General features: G+C 35.6%; 1 protein-coding gene across 8 annotated transcripts in view; it reads left to right on the top strand.

Annotated features, from left to right (window-relative positions):
* The window catches only part of LOC142972831 (uncharacterized), a 60,214-nt gene extending 50,422 nt beyond the window's left edge, over nt 1-9,792 (top strand). For 4 of the 8 annotated variants that reach the window (XM_076114165.1, XM_076114164.1, XM_076114163.1 and 1 more), the window contains 8 exons: nt 2,626-2,764; nt 6,578-6,694; nt 6,880-7,128; nt 7,750-7,854; nt 8,315-8,545; nt 8,795-8,954; nt 9,135-9,274; nt 9,515-9,792. In XM_076114165.1, coding sequence (XP_075970280.1) covers nt 2,626-2,764; nt 6,578-6,694; nt 6,880-7,128; nt 7,750-7,854; nt 8,315-8,545; nt 8,795-8,954; nt 9,135-9,274; nt 9,515-9,655 — 1,282 coding nt within the window. In that variant the 3' untranslated portion in view covers nt 9,656-9,792. Of the gene's footprint in view, nt 1-2,625; nt 2,765-6,577; nt 6,695-6,879; nt 7,129-7,749; nt 7,855-8,314; nt 8,546-8,794; nt 8,955-9,134 lie in introns of all 8 variants that reach the window. The other 4 variants (XM_076114167.1, XM_076114166.1, XM_076114168.1 and 1 more) reach the window with 4 other exon arrangements.
* Nucleotides 9,793-20,661: the final 10,869 nt, after the last annotated feature.

The following is a 20,661-nucleotide window of genomic DNA, read 5'->3' as shown; positions in this document are numbered from 1 at the left end:
GAGGATACTCTTCGTTCAAATAAAAATAACATTTTTAATGGCAAGAAAAGTGGCAAGTGTTATACCATTTTGAAATTTTGATTTAATGCGCCAACTTTTGAAATAACTTGCCAAGGATAGTGTAGTACATTTTTTTTTCAGTATGAAGCGTCAAAGTTGACTAACGATATTTTTGAGAAAGGTGACTCACTAAAACTTAACTTTTTTTATAAAATTAACAATGTTTTGTGCATTTATTTGTTATACGATTAATAGCATATTTAATTAAGATCACGAAATTCAAAAAAACACAGCGAAATTGTGATATTGTTGATCACAGGACTTGAAAATGCGACCAAGGTTGTGGAATTTCAACTTTTTTGAAAAGTGTCTATTATTGCTGAACTAAGTGATATGGAATTTTTTTTTTATTTTTCCTATAGCCGGTATGACTTGGCCTTTCATCCTGTCACGGATTATCGTTGAGTTTTGGGACACCCTGTATATAAGAGAGAAACTAATAAAACGTAACATATTGGTTTTATGTAGAGATAGTTCTTATTATCGTATTACTCAATCTATACTATCTATACTAATATTATAAAACTGAAGAGTTTGTTTGTTTGTTTGAACGCGCTAATCTCGGGAACTACTGGTCCGATTTGAAAAAAAAATTCAGTGTTAGATAACCCATTTATCGAGGAAGGCTATAGGCTATATATCATCACGCTACGACCAATAGCAGCAGAGTACCAGTGAAAAATGTTACAAAAACGGGGAAAATTATGATTTTCTTATGTGACGCAAGCGAAGTTGCGCGGGTCAGCTAGTACTTTATAATTGTTTCGGGTCTGGTTGTACTTTGTGTCCGTTTTTGTATGTTTGTTATAGTCCATGAGATACAAGAGGAATTCAAAGAGCAAGTTTTGGCTTAAAAAAGTTTTGGATCCCGAAAATTCTAGTCATAATATCTAAAATTTAAAATGTATCTAAGTTAAAGAGCTATGCTAGAAATAGTGCACAATTGTTGCAAACTTACATATATAAAAGAAAGACTCAATAAGATTATGCTAAAACTTTGCATTATAATTCGGTGTCAGCTAAAGTAACCCTGTCACAAACAAGATACCAAACTAATAATCCACGAAGAAACTACATTAAAAATGTAGCAAAAAAGGTGAAGTTTTGGGGTCTTATAAATAAGAAAAGTGTCCCTTTGCGAAACTTACGGAAAATAGCCAAATAGACATCACCTGCTGCATTATTTACGTGTGTGATTCTAAAAAGGCCCAACGGTATATGAAGGCACATCAGTGGTATTTTTGTTTCATTTTCGCTTATAGGTTATGTGGTATGAATGAGCGAGAGGGCTATAATTTGTAGATATAGGCTTCGGTTTCTTAGTGCGTGACAGTCGCGATGATTGATATATAATCCCCTCGATACTTTTATATCGAATACTGGCAGGGTGAATTATAAGTTCTACTTTATTTTACTACTAAGACAGGCTGTCAGACCTTCTAGGTAGTGAATGTGAGCTGATAAATGACCCTTATATTCTTTCTGTTATTTAAGTGACTAGTGTTGACATATCGTTAAATGAGTGGACCGATTTATAAAGAAGGATACTAATAATACATACTTCTACATTTTGTTATTTTCTTTGTACAAAAAAGGAAAAGATGGCGTATATGTACGCCATATTGGATTAAACTTTTCTAATTATCTGAGACAATTTTAGCAGGGAGAGGTTTGGAATTAAAGGAGCTGGTGACTGTATTTTTTTTAAATTTTTTTGTTTATTGTGCAAATAACTTCTTTTTACCTTGAGATTTGCATTTTAGTTTTGTTTCTATGACTCAACTAATCAACAGACATGATAAAATTTCCTTAAAGCATTCTGGAAATTTTTGGCATACAGTTTACGGATATGGTTCAGTGGTAATGATTAAATGTGTTATAATATATTTTTATTATTTATATCCAACAACACGTCTTTATGTTTCAGACACGTTTATCCTTAACAAATTTTAGTAGTAGCTTCAGAATAAGAGCTTACACTTACCACAAGTAAATCCTGCAGCTTACTTCATTCCGTGGTGACCCTCCATGCTTCAGCCATTAATACTTGATCCACAAGCTAGCTTAAAATTATTTTTGTTATTATCTCTTAAGACCAAGTCCTTATACTTACATGAATCCTACTGCTACTTGGACCTGAATTGATGCATACAAAAGCTACATTTACTAAGGAGATGGGATTTGATAAATGTGAATTTTTTTCGATACATCATTTTACTGCTTTGACAGATTTTTTTTTACTTTTTTACGTATGACAGTAACTTATTTGCCAACTGAAAAATTGGTTCTTAAAAAGTACAATTCTTCGGACTGCTCCACATGTCTCCGTCCCGAAGGAATTTCTACTCAACCCAGTGACACTGTAGTAGAAATGAGTTGAAAATCTCTCACTCCTCACTACCAGTGGAGACATATGGAACAGCCTTCTGCAATCACGTCATTGAAATTGCTTCACACACAAAATTCCACCTAATAATACTAAACATGGCAAACAGAAAACGTTCTAAGACCATCACCATCAAAACGACATAGTGTATTTTTACTGTTGTTGTTCTTCTCACTCAGATGGTCTCACGGTCTTCTCTTCCACCAAGCGGTAGTGGACTGCGCGCGAGCGGCCATCTTGTTGCCGCTCGGCATCGCCGTGTTCCGCTGCCAGCCGGTTTACAAGTGCTCGCTTGTTGAAACTGCTTTTTTGTTACTGGTAAGTCGAAATATTGAACGTGTTATTGCGAAAAAGGCACAAGTGGTGTCTTTAAAATGTGACATGTGCCTTTTTACAAATGCATGTTTTTTTTTCTTTGAAGTTAATATAACTTTGAACTATTAAGGGGTCAATTTCACATCGCAACTATATTTCTATGATCCGCCAATAGTTTAGAAAAAGTCCTTTTTAAAAACAAAAATTACGGCCATATATTTTAAAAGTTTGATTAAATTTGATCACGAAAGACGCGCATTAGAACCTGCTAAGTAGAACGAAAACTTCACGAGAAAAAAAAATGAACATTAAGCCACAAGTAATCTGAAATTCTCGTACCGTAGTATATCGCTGACTTTTGTTACGTCAGTACTTAACAAACTCTTGTTTTAAATATTCAAGAGTAACGTGTCTAGACGAAACGAGTGTCTGGACTGATTAGTACGAACTTCTTAAACTTAATGTGTACGTGAACCTTTCATACATACATTATAAACTAGTGAACAGCTAAAAACGTCACCACCTCAAATACATAGAAATGACTTTACTTGTTCACATTTACATCGATAAATGCCTTTTTCCCATGGCGGATTCCATTCATAGGATTAGACCAAATAACATCAATTGTTTCGTATAAACTTCTTTTGCTTCATTCACATTGATATAAAAATCCAAGGTATTTAATAAAGTAAATAAAGGTTTTGTAAAGCTGGGAATAAAACTATGAATATTTTATACGAAAGCCCAAAAAATCACTGCTCTATCTCCGAGTTAAATTTGAACAGAGATCAAAATAGATTGTTTGCACAAATCTCTAAGCTGATTCAACTGGAATATTCTATGACAGTTGCTGCTAACTGAGTCATGCTAGTGTTTCCATTAGTTTGATTGCTCAGATCAAACGGTCGTCCAAATAGAATAGGTGGAGGAAATCTGAGGGATTGTACCCGTTGCGAGTGCACAGAATCCGCTTGACGGTTTGAGCTTTCAATATAGAAGAGGCACTTTGCAAGAGCACTGTAATGTTTTGTAAAAATAAACTTTAGTGATCTGTAGAACGATTTTCTAAATGGGTACTATCGAAGATTGAGAGTTTGACATTTTATATATACCTACTACAAAAGTAGTTCCTATGGCCCCCGCTAGAAGCGCTGATCAGATTTTCATACAAAATTTGGTATCGTTTGTCGATTAAATATAAACTAGATAACAATAACAAAACCAATGCAGACATTTAAAACAGTTTATCAAAAAAGTATAACCCATCATTTTCAACAACTAAATTTCAATCTTTTAAACAATATTCACAAAGAACTATCGTCAAAATTGATTTCGTTCAAACGGAAATTAAACGCACTGACCAAAAAACGATTCAACGCTATAAACATACCATCACACCATTCCATCGAATATAACATAACCATCGACGAGACCATTGACAATGGCTTCAGGAAATGCTTACAAATAATCTCGTCGATTAGAGCTTTGACCATTGAACCATATGGAGCCATTATGTTATATGATCCATGGAATGGTATCACTGGTGTGCTGATTGGATCACCCAATTTTTCATGCGCTGGTTGTAAAATTAGTAACGATTTAGTTCAAGTTTAGATTTTAATATTTCCTCTAAATGTAAATTATGTTAAATCACAAAACCAATGCAGACATTAAAATCGGTTAATCATAAATGCATTAAAGATATTTTTAACAACTAAAAATGTCCAAACTTTCAAACAATATTTACAAAGAACTATCGTCAAAATTGATTTCGTTCAAACGGAAATTAAACGCACTGACCAAAAAACGTTTCAACGCTATAAACATATCACCACACCATTCCATCGAATATAACATAGCCAATAGCCATCGATGGAACGATTGAGAATGGCTTCAGGAAATGCTTACAAATAATCTCGTCGATTAGAGCTTTGACCATTGAACCATATGGAGCCATTATGTTATATGAACCATGGAACGATACGCGTTACTTTTTATCCTCGTAATGGCTTATGGGTATTCAGTGAGATGATTAGTTGAAGAAGGCTTTATTGCAATTAGATTTGGGTCAGTAATTTCGGTATTGGTGTTTTGAATGGGAATGGTGTGAGGTTTGGATTGGGGCGTAATAAATTAATTGAGTTTTCTTAAAATGAGAACGTATTTAAGTTTAATTTCGGATGTTAAAACTTAGTCGGAAACGGGACTAAATAAAGTTTGTAAATATGCTATTTACAGGATCCGATAGTTGAGTTTAGCCTATCTTAATAACTTATTGTTGAAGATTAAGGGACTACTCAATATTTAATGTTTATTTTCAGCACCGCATATGCAAAATAGACTAGCATGCAAGACATACTTAATGGCTACTAATCTGATTGCAAAAATTGTTATTTATCAGATAACGGTAGATTTTAAGTTACAGTAAATACAATAGTTTACCTTGATGTACTGACTGCATAATCAAAACAATGGTTGAATAAAACTGATTGGTCTATCAATGCATGAATGATCGCTAATGAACGGTTTGTTGCATACAATGTGCGATGACGAAGGCCTGCGTCCACAATTTTTGATGAACCTTTACAATGACAAGTTCATATTCCGCTCTTACAAGCTATTAAATGAGGCTTTATTAGTAAGTCCATTCTAAATTGAAAGACGTTGGTAGTAACTATTATCTCACACTTTTTTTCTATCTAATGATAGGTAAATTAGAATTAGGTTCGTATATGACTGTTATACCCGAAAGCTAAGAAAGTGCAGTAAAATTCATACATACTTCGCCATTAAAATGTTAGTCCCATGTAATAAGATCAAGTTTTTAGACATTTACCGGCCACATTATAAAATTCTGGGTTACGATTGAAAAATATTATAAAATAAATTAGAAAAGACGAAAGGCACTTTGCTTGACCTGAGTATCAAACCTGGCACGTCAGTCGCATACACTACGGACTGCACCATAAAGCTACCAATACGTTATTTATTATGGTAGGAGTATGTTTTTTTATGTCTATTCTAAATTAAAAGACAGTAGGTAGGTACTATTAAAAAACGCTCTTAATTCTGAGTAATAAATTACGCATTATCTTCAACTAAAGAGACTAAGTGAGTAGAAACGTTAGGTAAATTAATAGTATCTGGAGGTAATGGTCTCTTTTAAGATTTATTCTAGAAGGGGCGGTGAACTAACAAGAGTAACAACTTAGTCTGAAGGTGAAAGCCTCTGTAACTAACGGCAAACATAAAAAAATGACGAAGAGAATAATTTTTCATCCGAAAACAATAAACGAAAGTGTCATCACACAGATGAGCCAATAGAATGCAAAAAGTAACAGATCGCAGAAGTAGGTTTGTTTGAAAGTGGTGGCAGTTGCGAACATAAAAGTGATTTATCGGCACTTAACTTCAGTTTGGACGGACGGCCATGAGCCAAGAATAATCTTAGGCGCTTAATTTTGATGGCAACTTATAAATAAGAGTTATATAAGATTGGTGAATCATTGGACTTGTTTGTTCGACTTGTGAGATATTGCTCTTGTAATAGATGTGAAATGTTTTGTATGGGGATAGGTCGATGACCTTATTGGCTACGTTAAATATTGCTGAGGGCGATTGAGGATATAGATAAATATTCTTTACAACTATCTATTTGGCTTCTTGTATTCAAGCTAATTATCTAGTAAAACTACTAAGTAAATCGTAACCAAGTTGATTAAACAATTTAATACGTTTTAGTCCAGCACTTTCATGTACCAATATACAGGTACAAAAAAAACCTTGAATCGGGATGAAACTGAAATATTTTTCCAGGTGACGGTGTCAACAGTGAACATGCTGACGACAGTGTTGAACGACAGTCCAATTTTCCCCGAAAACGAGGAAGAGCAAGCTGATTTATCTGCGCCATTACTGATGGACAGCCCACAGGTAAAATTATGACCTAACCGTTTTCTGCACGACTCCCCAGACGTTCACGTTTTCCTCTCAACTTTAATTCACTCGGAGCGAGTTCACGAATGCCACAGATAAAAATACTCATTTCCGTTCTCCATTTAATTAACATTTTGTTTTTTACAAGCTACAAAGTGCCTCAATATAAGTTCTTGTTGCAGTGCGTCCTTTTCGGTACATTCATGATCTGGTTCGCATCGATCACAATAAATCTCGGGCCTACGTTCTTATCGGGGGCTTTGGCCGCCAGTGCCGGCTCTTACGGGTCTTACGGACCGGCGCCGTCATGTCCTTTAGTCCGAGGACCCTTCAGGCATTACGTACTTAACGCCCTCTGGATAGGCGTTAACGCTGTCTGCGTTGGATTGACACTTTTCCACTTGAAAAAGCTCCACCGGGACCTTACTAAGGTTTGTATACCATTAAATTACAACACACTCCACTAACACTCGACAACCGATAACAGATGGCATGGAGAGGTTAGTTTCATGAGAACGAAAAAGTAATTAGCTTTGTTTACGTTGTTCGCTTCATCTCCCATTGCCATTGAAGTAACTTCTCCATGTTCATCATTCGATTGCCCAGTAATATTGTGACCATAACATGTCATCCATAGCTTTGAGAAGTGATAGTAAATAGCGGTTGTTTGGAATGACATGTAACAAGTTATGTAGTGTAATGCTGATCACGACTGTGAGTGCCGCAAAACTAGAGTGCGCTCCGAACTCGTTGAAACTCACGAAGTCATCCGCATAATTTCAAGTCGCAGTACAATATTGTGCATATACACTAGTATTACGTTGGCCGGTCGAGGAATTTTTGTTGGTACCATGCCAAAACTTCTTGCGGAACACCGCAAATAAGATTTAAATTTTCGGAATCCACCCCTACTTCAAATGGACGTCGGTATTTTCGAAATGCAATGCTGAACGTCAATATTGCTTAACAACAAAACCATACTCAATGCTTGCCGTTGCCAAAGTGCGGTTCAGATTTAAGTGTTCGATAAATTTAAATCTTATCGCATGCAGGCTAACGTAGAAGCAGTTCGGGTAGCTGGTTTAGTGACCACGCTTGTCAGCATGGCAGGAGACAACCGGCGCATGGATTCACTACCCAACAGCGTCGGACCCAGGGTAAGGACTGTGATGCATGCTTATCGTACTCATCTTGTAGTCACTCTGTACTCACTAGTATTTCAACTCTCACACCCCTTGTCTGTTTTATGTTTTTTGTTCTTGTAGGGATCTATCCCATTTTACTCTTAAACTTTTCCCTCTGCTTTATAAAAGAGATTTTTGAATCTGTAATATCTGGATCTTTAATGTAACCTATTAATGGTTCTATTATTCAATCTTTTTCGAAATACTGTCCTAGTATTTGACTATCTTTATAAAGGCTCTTCACTTCTTAAACCCTTTTAGACTTGCTGTTTTGAGAATCAGTAACGTTTGTAGAATATTTCCTTTAATTCTATTTAACTCTTTTCGATTTGAAATCTCTTATGTAACCTTAGAATTTTATTGCATTTGTCTTGTAATTTGATGTCAAGGTTTTCTAAAAGAATAGTTTTTACAACTATATCTTCTCCTGCAGACTGTTGATGGAACTCTCTCTGATGGCCAGTGCTGTCCATCCGGCAGTGCCAACCTGCCTCTTGGGGGAGGTCGTCGGCTCCGAGGCTACCTCGCGCGGGTCGAGAGGGAGGGAGTGCGTCGAGTACGCATGTTCCTGGTCATTACTGCCGCCTACGTGCTGTTCTGGGGACCACTCTTCATCATCACATTGCTGCACCACCCGGCGCTTACGTCACATATTGCTTATGAAGTAAGTAGGACCAATACAAAGATATCTTGTAGTTAATGTTAACAGTGATGGAGATCAATTGGCAGACCAAAGGAAGCGACTAGCGGGACTAATGCGTACAAGACTGAAGAGAGTATCAAAAAGAGGCATCCTTGTCGGTCAAGTGAAAAGATACGACTAAATAGAGATACGTAGTACTTAACCTAACAGCCAGAATTGAAATCCTTATCTCAGGATAAGCGATGCTAGATAATTTTCCTTTTCTTCTAGATGTACTTCCAAATCACTCTACATATCTCGTACGTTCACGCGGCGGTGAATCCGCTGCTGTTCATGGCACTACACCGCGCGCTGCGGCGTGCGGCGCTACAACTGTGCTGCGGGTGCTGCGTGCACTGGAGTCAGTTTGTGTTGGCTCTTACCGCTGCCGGTGAGTATAAATTATGCAGTGAGAATGGAATGTATTATGGGAACCGAGAGGATTTATGATTGGATTTCTGCTATCAGAGTTTGATAGGCGATATCGTCAAGACAAAACTGAAATTCTCATTACCACTGAGACTGTGGTGAGATCTATTAGAAAGACTAACGTTTTCGCGTTCTTCCATAGCGCAATCGCCACTAGCGCCATCGTCATTTTCGCCGGCGGCGGTATCGCCAGAGCCACCGCCCGCGCCGCCACCCCCGATGGCACCCCCCGCGCCCCCCGCACCTGCGCCGCCCGCCCCCCCTGCGCCTCACACGATGATGGTAATTACCTCTTATATGTAAGTGTTGACACCGTAATACGTGGTTTAATCACTCGCACAGTCCCGCACGTGTACTCCTTAGATCCTCGCGAGTCGTAGACTAAGATTGCCTGTGAGCTGATGCATGACGAGGATGAGTTCGAAACTTTCTGTCGTTAGTTTCCTCTTCCGTGGTAGTGGCGTCCTAGAGCTATCCTAGCTGCCCTACTCATAGTAAACGATATCAAACTCTCGATCTCAGAGTTGGGAAGTTGAGGAGTGTGACGCTGAGAGTATGTCGAGTGCGCGTGTGCAGGGAGACGAGGATATGATGGGGGAGGCGTGGAGCGGCAGCGTGCGGCGGGTGCCGCGCTCGCCGAGCCCGCTGCTGCCCGCGATATGAGCGCCCCAGCCCTCCGGCCGCGCTGCACCGCGCGCACGCCGCGTGCCGCGCGTCGGCGCCGTGCGCCTCGAGCCCGCGCGCCACACACATCTTGCCCGACATATCCCACATATGGCCGCTATTGTCGTCCGCTACGAGATCGCTCTGTAAATATACATACGTACATTAATGTCATTCGATTGTACATAGTCTCCTTGAGGTGTATCTGTCTCGGTAGTTGTGATCCTCTAATTTTATCAATGTATAATACATAGTGAAGGGTACTAAAACATATTACGAGAATGATAAGATAATTTTAAAAATATTTTGTAGATTGTGAAACGTGGTAAAGTACTCTTAAACTAAAATGAACCTAGGTTTTGAATTGTACATTGTGTCGTTTCAATTCTACTCTTTGTGTAAGTCAATATAGAAAGCTCAATTCTAAATAAACGATGTTGTAGAGAAATTATATTAAAGCACTTTCCGACACTCGTACTCTGTAGTGATCCAAACACAAATTGCATAGAGGAACAAAAAGAGTATATTTTTATGAGAATACTAAATAAAAGATAATTAAACGACCTGTTAAATGAGACACCAAGTAGATAGGTATAAATATGAAAATATAATATAGTCTGATAAGAAGAGTAATTAAAGCTGTGCCAATTGGGTCCTTTCTAGATCACTTATTATATTATCAACCTCGTAGTCAGAGTACATTTTTCAAAAACTGTATCTAAAAACTATTTATAAAGACTGATTTTTTGTTAACTTATTTTGATAGTTCACTTTGTTTTTATCCATCTATTCGTTCTGTTAATCGTTTTAGATAAGCTTTCAAATTATTATGTAAAGAGTAAAAATATTGCACTGTTATCTAACGTATAAATCATAGTCTTTATTGGTTGTTTCAAATTATTATAATGTAATAAGAACAATTCAAAAAACTAAACTTTTGTTGAGTCCTAACATCAACAGCCATATGGCTGTCATAATTTGATGTTTATTATATTATAATAATACATGTATTGAAATACTAGATTATTACAAAAAATGAATGTTCTGTTTACTTCTATAATACAAAGGTGCCAAAGCAATTTTGTAAGCCATTTATCAGATTCTCTTGACTTAGTGTTTAAGTTTTATTAAATTTAGCGGGACTTCTATTTATTTATTGTTTTCTTACAAATTAAATGAAAAACTTTGAGATTGTTTCCACAAAACAATTCTTAGAGGACATAAATAGATATAAAAAGCTAAATTTTACGTAAATAGAAATTGGTGTAATTCTTCTTGTGTCTTTTCAAAGTTTCAATTGGAAACGACTTTTCAAATTTGTCATAAATGTGTTAGAAATTTAAAATTAACTTTTGTGCATAAAAAATCTAATTAAATAAACTTTGTGTGAAAAGAACTTAATAAAAAAAACGTAAATAAAGTCGTCCCGTTTACAATTTCATAATAATATACAATTTTACTCATAGCTAGGTTATATTTGATGTAAATTGATGTGTTATTATAATGATGGTTGTAATAAGTACCTACGGTATAAAAGAAAAAATGATGAAATAACAGAAAATTATAAAATTGTGTTCTTCAAATTATTATAAAAAGGAGAAAATAAATTATGAATAATAAAGTGATTTATTTAATGTTTTAATTTATTTCTTACTTTGACATATTTATTAACCCTACTGTGCTTTACCATAACCTACCTTAAATCATTCCATTTATCTATACTTCTATACTAATATTATAAAATTATGGAGTTTTATTTTGTTTGGTTAAATACGCTTATCTCAGGAACAACTATTGGTGCGAATTGAAAAAAATATTTTACATTAGCAATAGCGTTTACACTGACCATAAACATGACAGTTTGAATAGATAAACTACCGCTAAATGTGCCTCAGAAACCGGGCATTATCTGGGGGCACGGAAGTGCCCCCGCAAGTCGAGCAAAAAAAAAGCGGCACGGCCGTAACATCCTTTTCTCGAAGCGATTCGGGCTATTTTTGACACCCCTATAATTTCGTTGTGGATAAAACAAGAAGCCTGGATTTTCAGCAACTAATTAGTCATTGTATAAACACGGTATATTTAAAATTTCAGTCAATTTGAACCAGTAGTTTAAGAATGACAACTTGTTAAAATTTTGAATTTTGTCACTCACTGATTCACTGACTCACTGACTCACCGATCATCAAAAGTCTAAGGTACTTCTAGCAGACTTAGAAGCTTAAAATTTAGAATACAAATAGGGTTTAGTGTCTTAATCATGGGAAAAATGTAATATTTTCTAATTTCGGTCCAGTTTTCTAAATACACCAACTGCAACAATAACTTTGTAATCCCATATAAATGTATAAGATTACAAGGTTACATTTGCAGTTAATGAATTATTATTACTGTAGAAAATAAAATAAATAGGTGTAAATAGGTACCTACTATATGAGGCATAACGGGAGGGGGTATAGGGTGGGTAAGGGTGTTTAGCCCATGAAACTGAACAACATTCCCATAGGAAAATATGTTGAATTATGAAAAAAAAACGTCTTTCCATACAAATTGGACTTATGTTCGCTCTACAAAAAGAAGTGAGATGCCATCAAAAACATTCTGTAAAAACCTCAAGTCTCGCCGTAAAAAGTTGTGAGATCTATATAATACCAAGTCGATTAATCTATTTAGTCTCTACTTAAAGGACCTTCTGTCTTAAGTTATTACGTATGTTATTATCATGCCAATTTAAAAAAAAAATACCTTTAAAACAAATAGATCGACTTGGTCATCGCAAGAAAACACAAATTCGCCATTAACATTTCAGGAGCATTAACTTCTCGTCGTGCTGTGTAGTGTGATACATACTAATAATTAAATCATGCGATGGCCAGGTCGGTCTATTTGTTTTAAAGGTATTTTTTTTTTGAATTGGCATGATAATAACATACGTAATAACTTAAGACAGAAGGTCCTTTAAGTAGAGACTAAATAGATTAATCGACTTGGTATTATATAGATCTCACAACTTTTTACGGCGAGACTTGAGGTTTTTACAGAATGTTTTTGATGGCATTAGTTAATTTCGATAGATGTTTCGGTTGGAAAGTCATATCAATCGTAAGCTTATTCACAGTACAATAAATCAAGCTCACGTCTAAATGCGAGGTGATATTCTAATTATTCTAAACGTGACGTCATCGTAATATATCAAAACCGCACGACTGTCTACTGTTTCACTGACGTTTTGACACTAGGGATTTTGTTGAGTTATAATCAGTCGCAACCGGCTATAACGATATTGGCAGCTTGTTATAGCTATGACATTTAACAATGTAGGCTGTACAACAGTAGCGCGATTTTCGATAGTAGGTACTATCGAGTATTGAGCTTAACATTTAAATCATATTTTAAAAATAGTTCTCACTGCAGCCGTTATAGGCGTTAAAAGCTTGGCGATAAACGATTGAAACAGGAATTAGATAGAATATATTTTCGATTACTTGTCAATTACTATACAACCCGCTGTTGAGAGCTGACAGTCAGTTTCAAATCGTGGTCGACACAACGTGGAAACTTAAGTCAGTTAAAAACAGTTATTATGTACAAACTTTTAGATTAGTATGACGGCAAGGATTGATACTTACATATTTACTGGCTAGCTTCACCAGGTTAAAACAGTTATTTAAAAATAAAAACCTTTACAACTATTACACATAAAACTTTCTCTTGAATCTCCCTATCTATTAAAAAAACCGCATCAAAATCAGTTGCGTAGTTTTAAAGATATAAGCATACATGCATATAGACATAGGGACAGACGGCGGGAAGCGAGTTCACTTTGTACTACGTAGTGATTAAGTAAACTAGGTTTTGCTACCAATGCGGATTTTATGCTAGGGTATACCGGTAGGTGAGAACAATTTTCACACACGGTGAAGGTCACGTTCATTTTCGTTTCACAATTGTACTAGAACTTTAAACAGAAACTTCTAGGTCCCTAAGATGTACATTGGTATTCGTCCCGCGCATGCCACGCTTATTCCGGTCCGACTTTATTGTTTCAAGTTTTCTCACGATTACAACAAAAAACGTGGTTAGGATCCTCAAGACTGTTACTAAGCGCCGACTGAAAAATGGTGAAAAAGGTTAGGCAACGTTATTAGGTTAGGCACATGATGGGTGACCAATAATCAGTACTTATACCATTAACTGGCGCTATTATAGTTAGCATTAAATACTGACGCCAAACTAAAATTAATTGACTCTAAGCTACTATACAATAATTTAAAAGCAGAGAAACGTGTTTAAGGTGTATCCAGATATCACTGCGGTATCGCGCCGTATTCATACGCGATTATTACGCTAACGGCTAGATTCACGGCTAAAAACCACTGTATTATAGTAACAATGACGATATCATTTTATCATCAAAAATATAATCTCGATATCATCAAGTAACAATCCCAATAGAACCATGACTTCTTTTTAGCAATAATGTTAACACAGAATCGATCGCGCAAGAACATAGTAATATTCATTTATACGCAAAGTTTTAATAAATAAAAGAAAAAAACATGATTGAACCGAGTTCGGCGAGACCTGGCTAAGTGTAATCGCAAATAGAGAGACAAAAAATATTGCGCCAACTGTATTATTCGCTCTATTCTAACAGCCTTTCGGTTTTGTGTACGTGTCAAACACGCAATCAGATAAATCCACATACTACAGCGGTTTGGGTAAAAAACAAATATGTTTTCTTTGTAACACACATATAATTGAATACGCGCTAGATAACATTTCGATCTTGTAACAAATAAATCTCTGGCATGCTCGACACGAAGTGTTTGCTGTGTCAAAGGCTAAACAAATCGTATTCGTGAATTTGCTTACGAAAATAATTTTCGCGCGAATTTTTTTCGCAATATTGAAATAAATATTTACACACGTTATTTTTTATTGATATTGTGTTGAGTTTATTTTCATTAGAATTGCTTGGAAAATGGGACTTTGAATGGCCTTTGTCTGAAACCATTATTTGGTGCGAATGTTGGTTCAATATTATAACATACTGGGATACTTTGGTACTTTGCGACAGAGATGCGAAAAAAAAGTAATTTCAGATCGAAATAGTTATGCTTTAGACAAAAGGTGCTTATTTTTCCGTTACAAACGTTAATGGTGATAAATGTGTAAATCAATGAATATATAAATTTAAACACCATACTATCAAATGGTATAGGAACTGAGTAGGTATGGAATTAGAGAACTTACAATAATATTTTGGAAGGTTTGTGGTAATAGTCTAGAAATATACATTTGCCCAATGCACCACGTGTTGTCAAAACGTCACACATGTTACATTATTCATATTTCGAAAACATTATTTCGAAAAGCTAACTTATACAAAGGGAGACAAAGCTAACTCAATTTTCCTCGACCTCTATTTCAGACCCCGTGCTAAGATGTCGTCAGTTTCATGATATATATCACACATACATATATATACATATATACTGGTTATATATTCGCAGATATATCACGACCCTTACATTTTGCGGTTTATATTAAGGCCTCTTTGTGCCTTTCCTGGTTATATACCCCATTGATTATATAGAGTAATATGTAGTTGGAACTTTGTCATTGTTTGCGCAGTCGACTGAGATATATGAAAATCGTTTGTGTTGAGATGTATGGATATTGTTGTCGCTCGTCTTACGTTTGATGAGATTGAATATTGATGACTGGCGCAACTGATGTAGCTTCAAATAAATATGCTTTGCTTACAATATTTATAGATAGATAGAGGAAGTAGGGACATAATTTTGATTTAAAATTTTAGTTATTTGTATCATATTTTTTATTAATCATTAGAGATCCAAGAGAATAAAAAAATGCTGCATATTAAGCAATGATATACATATAAAAGATTAAACACCCTTAATTTTATAAATATTTTATTATTTATAATAGTAAAATAAACATACTTATGTTTTACACCTCGTTAGTTGAGCTGCGCAACCTGTTTAACATTGCCAATACTATCAAATCTAACAAAATAGCTTTGAATATTACTTTAGGGCAGTAACAAATTGATTCAAAGAGAAATAATATATAAGAATCTATTTAAACTTTGCTTATTTCAGGTCATTTCTACTTACTTTTACTTGAACCATTTAATGTCCTCCTAAACTTTCCTCACACAGAAATACATTTAAACCGCAACTGAGTAATGGATTCACGAGGAAATCGTAAAACCTACTTTGAAAGAGCCGTATATTTTAAGGTCACTCCCTTTTTGAGCACTAGTTTGTCTCGTGCGTGGCGATGTCCGACAATTGAATACTTGACAATAAAAACACAGTATCCATTAATGCTTGTGAAAAAGTGTGTATTATTCTAAATATTTAACCACAGGTGCACATTCATTTATCACTATTTATCAAAATTCGAGTTCCGAGGGAGGTTATACACTTTAAAAAAAAATACAAAATTCGAATAAATTTGCGTACCACTTGATTGAACAAATACATAAACATCCAAATAAACGTTTACTCCCAGTAAGCATTTCGTCAAACACCATCAAAACTTCTTAAGAATGTTACAAGTAAAAGGGCAAATGTGTACATACCTTAACTCCGTTTACGTTGAATGACACTCCACAGTAGAACCTGTCTCCTAATTGAATATCCTTGCTCCTTCATCACACATCATAGTATAAGTACGGCATATGATTTTGATACTTACTTTAAATTTTGGTGTTCGTTTATGACTGTGATGTGAAACTTCGGCCTAAATCCAGGAGGAGAACTTTGACTAGCGGCGGGTAAGTAGTCAGTTATAATACATTTTAAATTGCTTTTAGCACCAAGATCGACGTAAGTTAATTGAAATGTCGGGTAACAAGTAAGAAGGTATTGTACCTTAAAATTTCACTATGTGTACCTACAGGTCGCGATAGTATAAAAAGTTTAAAGTTTAATTTCTTCAATGATTAATAAATAATTGAAGAAATTAAATGTGTTTTCAAAATTGCATGTATTAATATTGTGTGCTGGTCGTAGACGAATTTATGGGCTTTTGTTGTGCAGTTGATGATGTGTAACGTAGTTTAAGGTTAACGAAATAATATGGAAACTTTTTTGTTGAAAGTTCTTCCAAAAATGTTAAATAATAACATAAATTTATCGGTACCAAATAAAATTAAATCAGGTTACGCAGCTTTGAAAAATAACTGTCTTTTAAATCTCTTTTGATAATATACTCGTTAAATTTATTTTATTATGCATGCCAATTTATTTTTTGGGCTTACCAAACGAATTTTTATTTTCATACTTTGCCAATTCGATGGTAAAAACGGATTATTCTAAGTAGATTATAAAGGTAAGGTCTCATTCAACCTTTTCTGTAATCCGAAAATCTGGGCCCACTCTAAATCATCCAACCGAATGTGTATTTAATCCTGCGAATATTTCATAACTTTTAGAAAAAATATTTAATATTTTTTATTTTTTTAAAAAAAAAAAGACAACTCCCGCACTAAGAATTGCTCTTGTGTCGCGGGGACTTTTACAAACATACAAACAACGGGCACAAAGCACAACCAGACCCGAAACAATTATTTGTGGATCGCACAAATAATTGCTCCGTGTGGGAATCGAACCCACGACCTCCCGACGCAGTAGTGTTGGCGTGGTGACCTAAACCACTGCGCCACGGAGGCAGTCTAAATATCATTTTATGTATCATTTCAAACTAAAGGCATGACAATTTTATTATGTTTAATGTTAGCTTTGTCTGTCTGTCCGTCGCAAACACATTTCAACACTTTATTTATTTTCATAAACTACAATGTGATTTAAAAATACTCACTCTCACTAATGCCTCTCTCTCTCTCTCTTTCGTCCTCTGCAACTTTGGATATAAAAGGCTTCAAGTTATGTATATAATTATGTCTAATAGTTACTCATTCAGTCATTACAAAAATGTATTCATAAGTTAATATTAACCCATTATTGTCCCACTGCTAGGCAAGTGTCCCTTCCCGTAATAAGGACGGGGTTATGCTTTGAATCCAAATCGTATTATCTACTGAAAATTCCTCGTCAATGAAATTACTTTCCTACTTTTCATACTTTAGTCACACACAGCAATCCAGCGTATATCACCTTTCATGATTCCTTCCTTCTTTATTCACGTAATAAAAACTATTATACGAGGTGCAGATTAATTTAGAAAGGTTTACTGTCGGTGATAAACCGTTGTGTATGAAACTTATCTCGGAGCTCATTACAACGGCTAGTTATGAACGTGAACAGAAACGTCACACTGAACCATAACGACCCTGTTTATGACACTAGCGTAATTGTGAGAGGGGTTTTTTAATATTAATATTTTAATTTACCTTGTATACTACTTAGCAGACAATAACAATTCATGCTAAGTCCCCAACCGGCACTTGGCCAGCGTGGTGGACTCAATGCCTAACCTCACTTTTGTTTAAGAGCAGACTCTAACCCAGCAATGGGACAGTAAAGGGTAAAAAATAACAGGGAGTGTAATAATATGATTTGCTTTTAAAAAACCTCTGATTGTCTCACTGCTAAGGGTTTCCTACCAAACGAGTGAGGGTTATGGTTTTGATATTATATTTTTTTATTAAAAGAATCAAATCGATTTCAATCAATAAAATATGTTTAAAATATTGTTTTCCTGATCAAGTTTATCCAATAAAATTAATCATTAAAAAATAATAGTTTAAAAATTAGTTATGCGCTGTACTCAAAACCAACTCAAACATCACGAGGTTATTCAATAATACAAACAGTCACGAACCGAAATAACCTTATTACAAGAATGTCAACTACATTTCTCTCAACCCCTTCAAGAAATGAACTTTTCCTATGAAAAGTCGAAACATTTAAAGGCCATCATTCATAGGCCCGGAATGTTTTGAAAACGCGAATGAAATAGTAAATTCAGTCGGAAATTGAACTGCAAGTCTGTATGTCGAAGACGTGTACTTGTTTATTTTAAATATGAGTACTTTCTAGGAACGTGTTGACAGAAATGACATACCTATTAAGTTTACCGAAGAGTTATTGAAATAATAAAATGTTAACTTGTTTTCAATTCTTGGAATCATTGAGAAAAAGCAGTGAATTTGTATCGGTTTATATAACTATGAGTTGATAAAAATCTGTTTGGTTATTTTGTACTCATAAAATTTATCAATTACAATAACTTTTTGACATTTTTGGAAATAATATTTGAAGTGCATGTTTCTTATTTTTTATGGTATTCTCGCTTTTCAACCGTACTTCTTATTTCTTACATTTCTTTCTTTAATAATACTAAAAAAATACCTTATTTTTTACAAATCCCCATTTTTTTAAATATTTTAAAATATGCAAGTTTGATACGCCTAAACAACTACACTTATTCGGGTCAAATCGATTCTCTCAACTCAATTAAAACACGATGATTTTTATCATCGAAGATCTTTCTACACACCGACCGCAGATAGACGATAGTATAAAATCAGAAATGTAGAGTAAAATAAAAGCTAGTAATACAGTTCTCGGCTATTCAACACATATTATGCTTATTGTTCAAGTGACTAGCGTGACAGCCGTCGAGCTCCAACGTGCGATGAGCTCGCACCACTCTACGGAACAAAATGACAATGTCGTATTACGACTCGTGGTTGCTAGTAAATAGTTCGTTCTGCTACGATATGTGAAGAATTAAACATGTACGGTAAAAACTTGACATTATTTTACAAATATGTACGTATAAATTTAACTCCTTACTGTGCTACTGCTGAGCAACGGTCTCCTCCCAAACGAGGCAGGGGTTAGACCTTAAGTCTACCAAGCTGGCCAAGTGCGGGTTGGGTATATTATAAAAATATGTTTGGATGGATTTTTGATGCTCAATGCCGATGAATAATTGAAAAGATTTTGAGTATATATCTAAGATTAAGTGCTCATTCACGTTGACTCGCGGGCGCGGTGGCGGGCGCGGTCGCGAAATATCAAACATAATATGGCGATGTACCGAAGTGTTCACGTACAAACCGTTCGCGCGGTCTAAGTCGCGGGCGAGCTAGCGGCGTCGCGCGCGGCCCGCGCGGCGCGCTCGCGCCAATATCAAACAAGTGAAGATGTTCGTGTGTGTTCACGTTGAACTAGCAGTGGCGGGCGCGATCCACTCGCGATGTCAAGTAAGTTCAACCAGTTTGAGCCAGTTTGAGCCTGTTTTTGGCGGCCAACGTGAACACAAATCGCCACGTCCCCGCGCTCGCGACCGCCACCGCGCCCGCGAGTTCCAACGTGAACAAGCACTAACACATGATATTTTTGTTTTAAAACCATGACTGTGACATTGCAAGGGGAGAGTATTTCCTAACAAGGCAGGGGTTTGTTAGAAATACTTTTTACCTTGCTTTTTTTGTGAAGGACGGTTTTTACGTAAGTCGCGGACAGTAGCCATTTCTCTCTCCATTACATACATAATTTTGAGGCGCTTTTAGCCAGTTGTGGTAACCGGTCGTCTCCGTGCTTCATAGGGCACATAAATATTGTTGTATACTAACATAACAGCCGTTCAGTCATAACAAAGACCTTTAAAGCGGTTTGAACAACCTTGACAGATTGTTAAAAGATTGTTATTTATATGTTAGCGTAATGTTGACCACTTAACATATAAATAACAATCTTTCAGATTTTATTGACCTACATTTTATGATGTATTAAATGCGACAAACTGTCTTAAAATTTTATGTATTCCGGTGGATATACAGCTAATTATTGGAAAACAATAAAATAGTTTCGGAAATAAACTATTTCTTACAACGTTTTGCACTAAAGACAGACGCATGCAGTACTGCGGAGATTGCAGCAACAATTTTACGAGTTGTTTTAAAATACTCGTATCTTTAGTCGTACTGACTTTGTTTTCATCAATGTTATTTTCTTTCTTAAAATAAACCTCATGAAAAGGAATAAGTTTGGTTTTATGTC

The sequence above is a fragment of the Anticarsia gemmatalis genome, chromosome 5 (genome assembly GCF_050436995.1).
Source record: "Anticarsia gemmatalis isolate Benzon Research Colony breed Stoneville strain chromosome 5, ilAntGemm2 primary, whole genome shotgun sequence".
Lineage (NCBI taxonomy): Eukaryota > Metazoa > Arthropoda > Insecta > Lepidoptera > Erebidae > Anticarsia > Anticarsia gemmatalis.
Note: the sequence above shows the minus strand (reverse complement) of the source record. Positions and strands in the feature narration are given on the sequence as shown.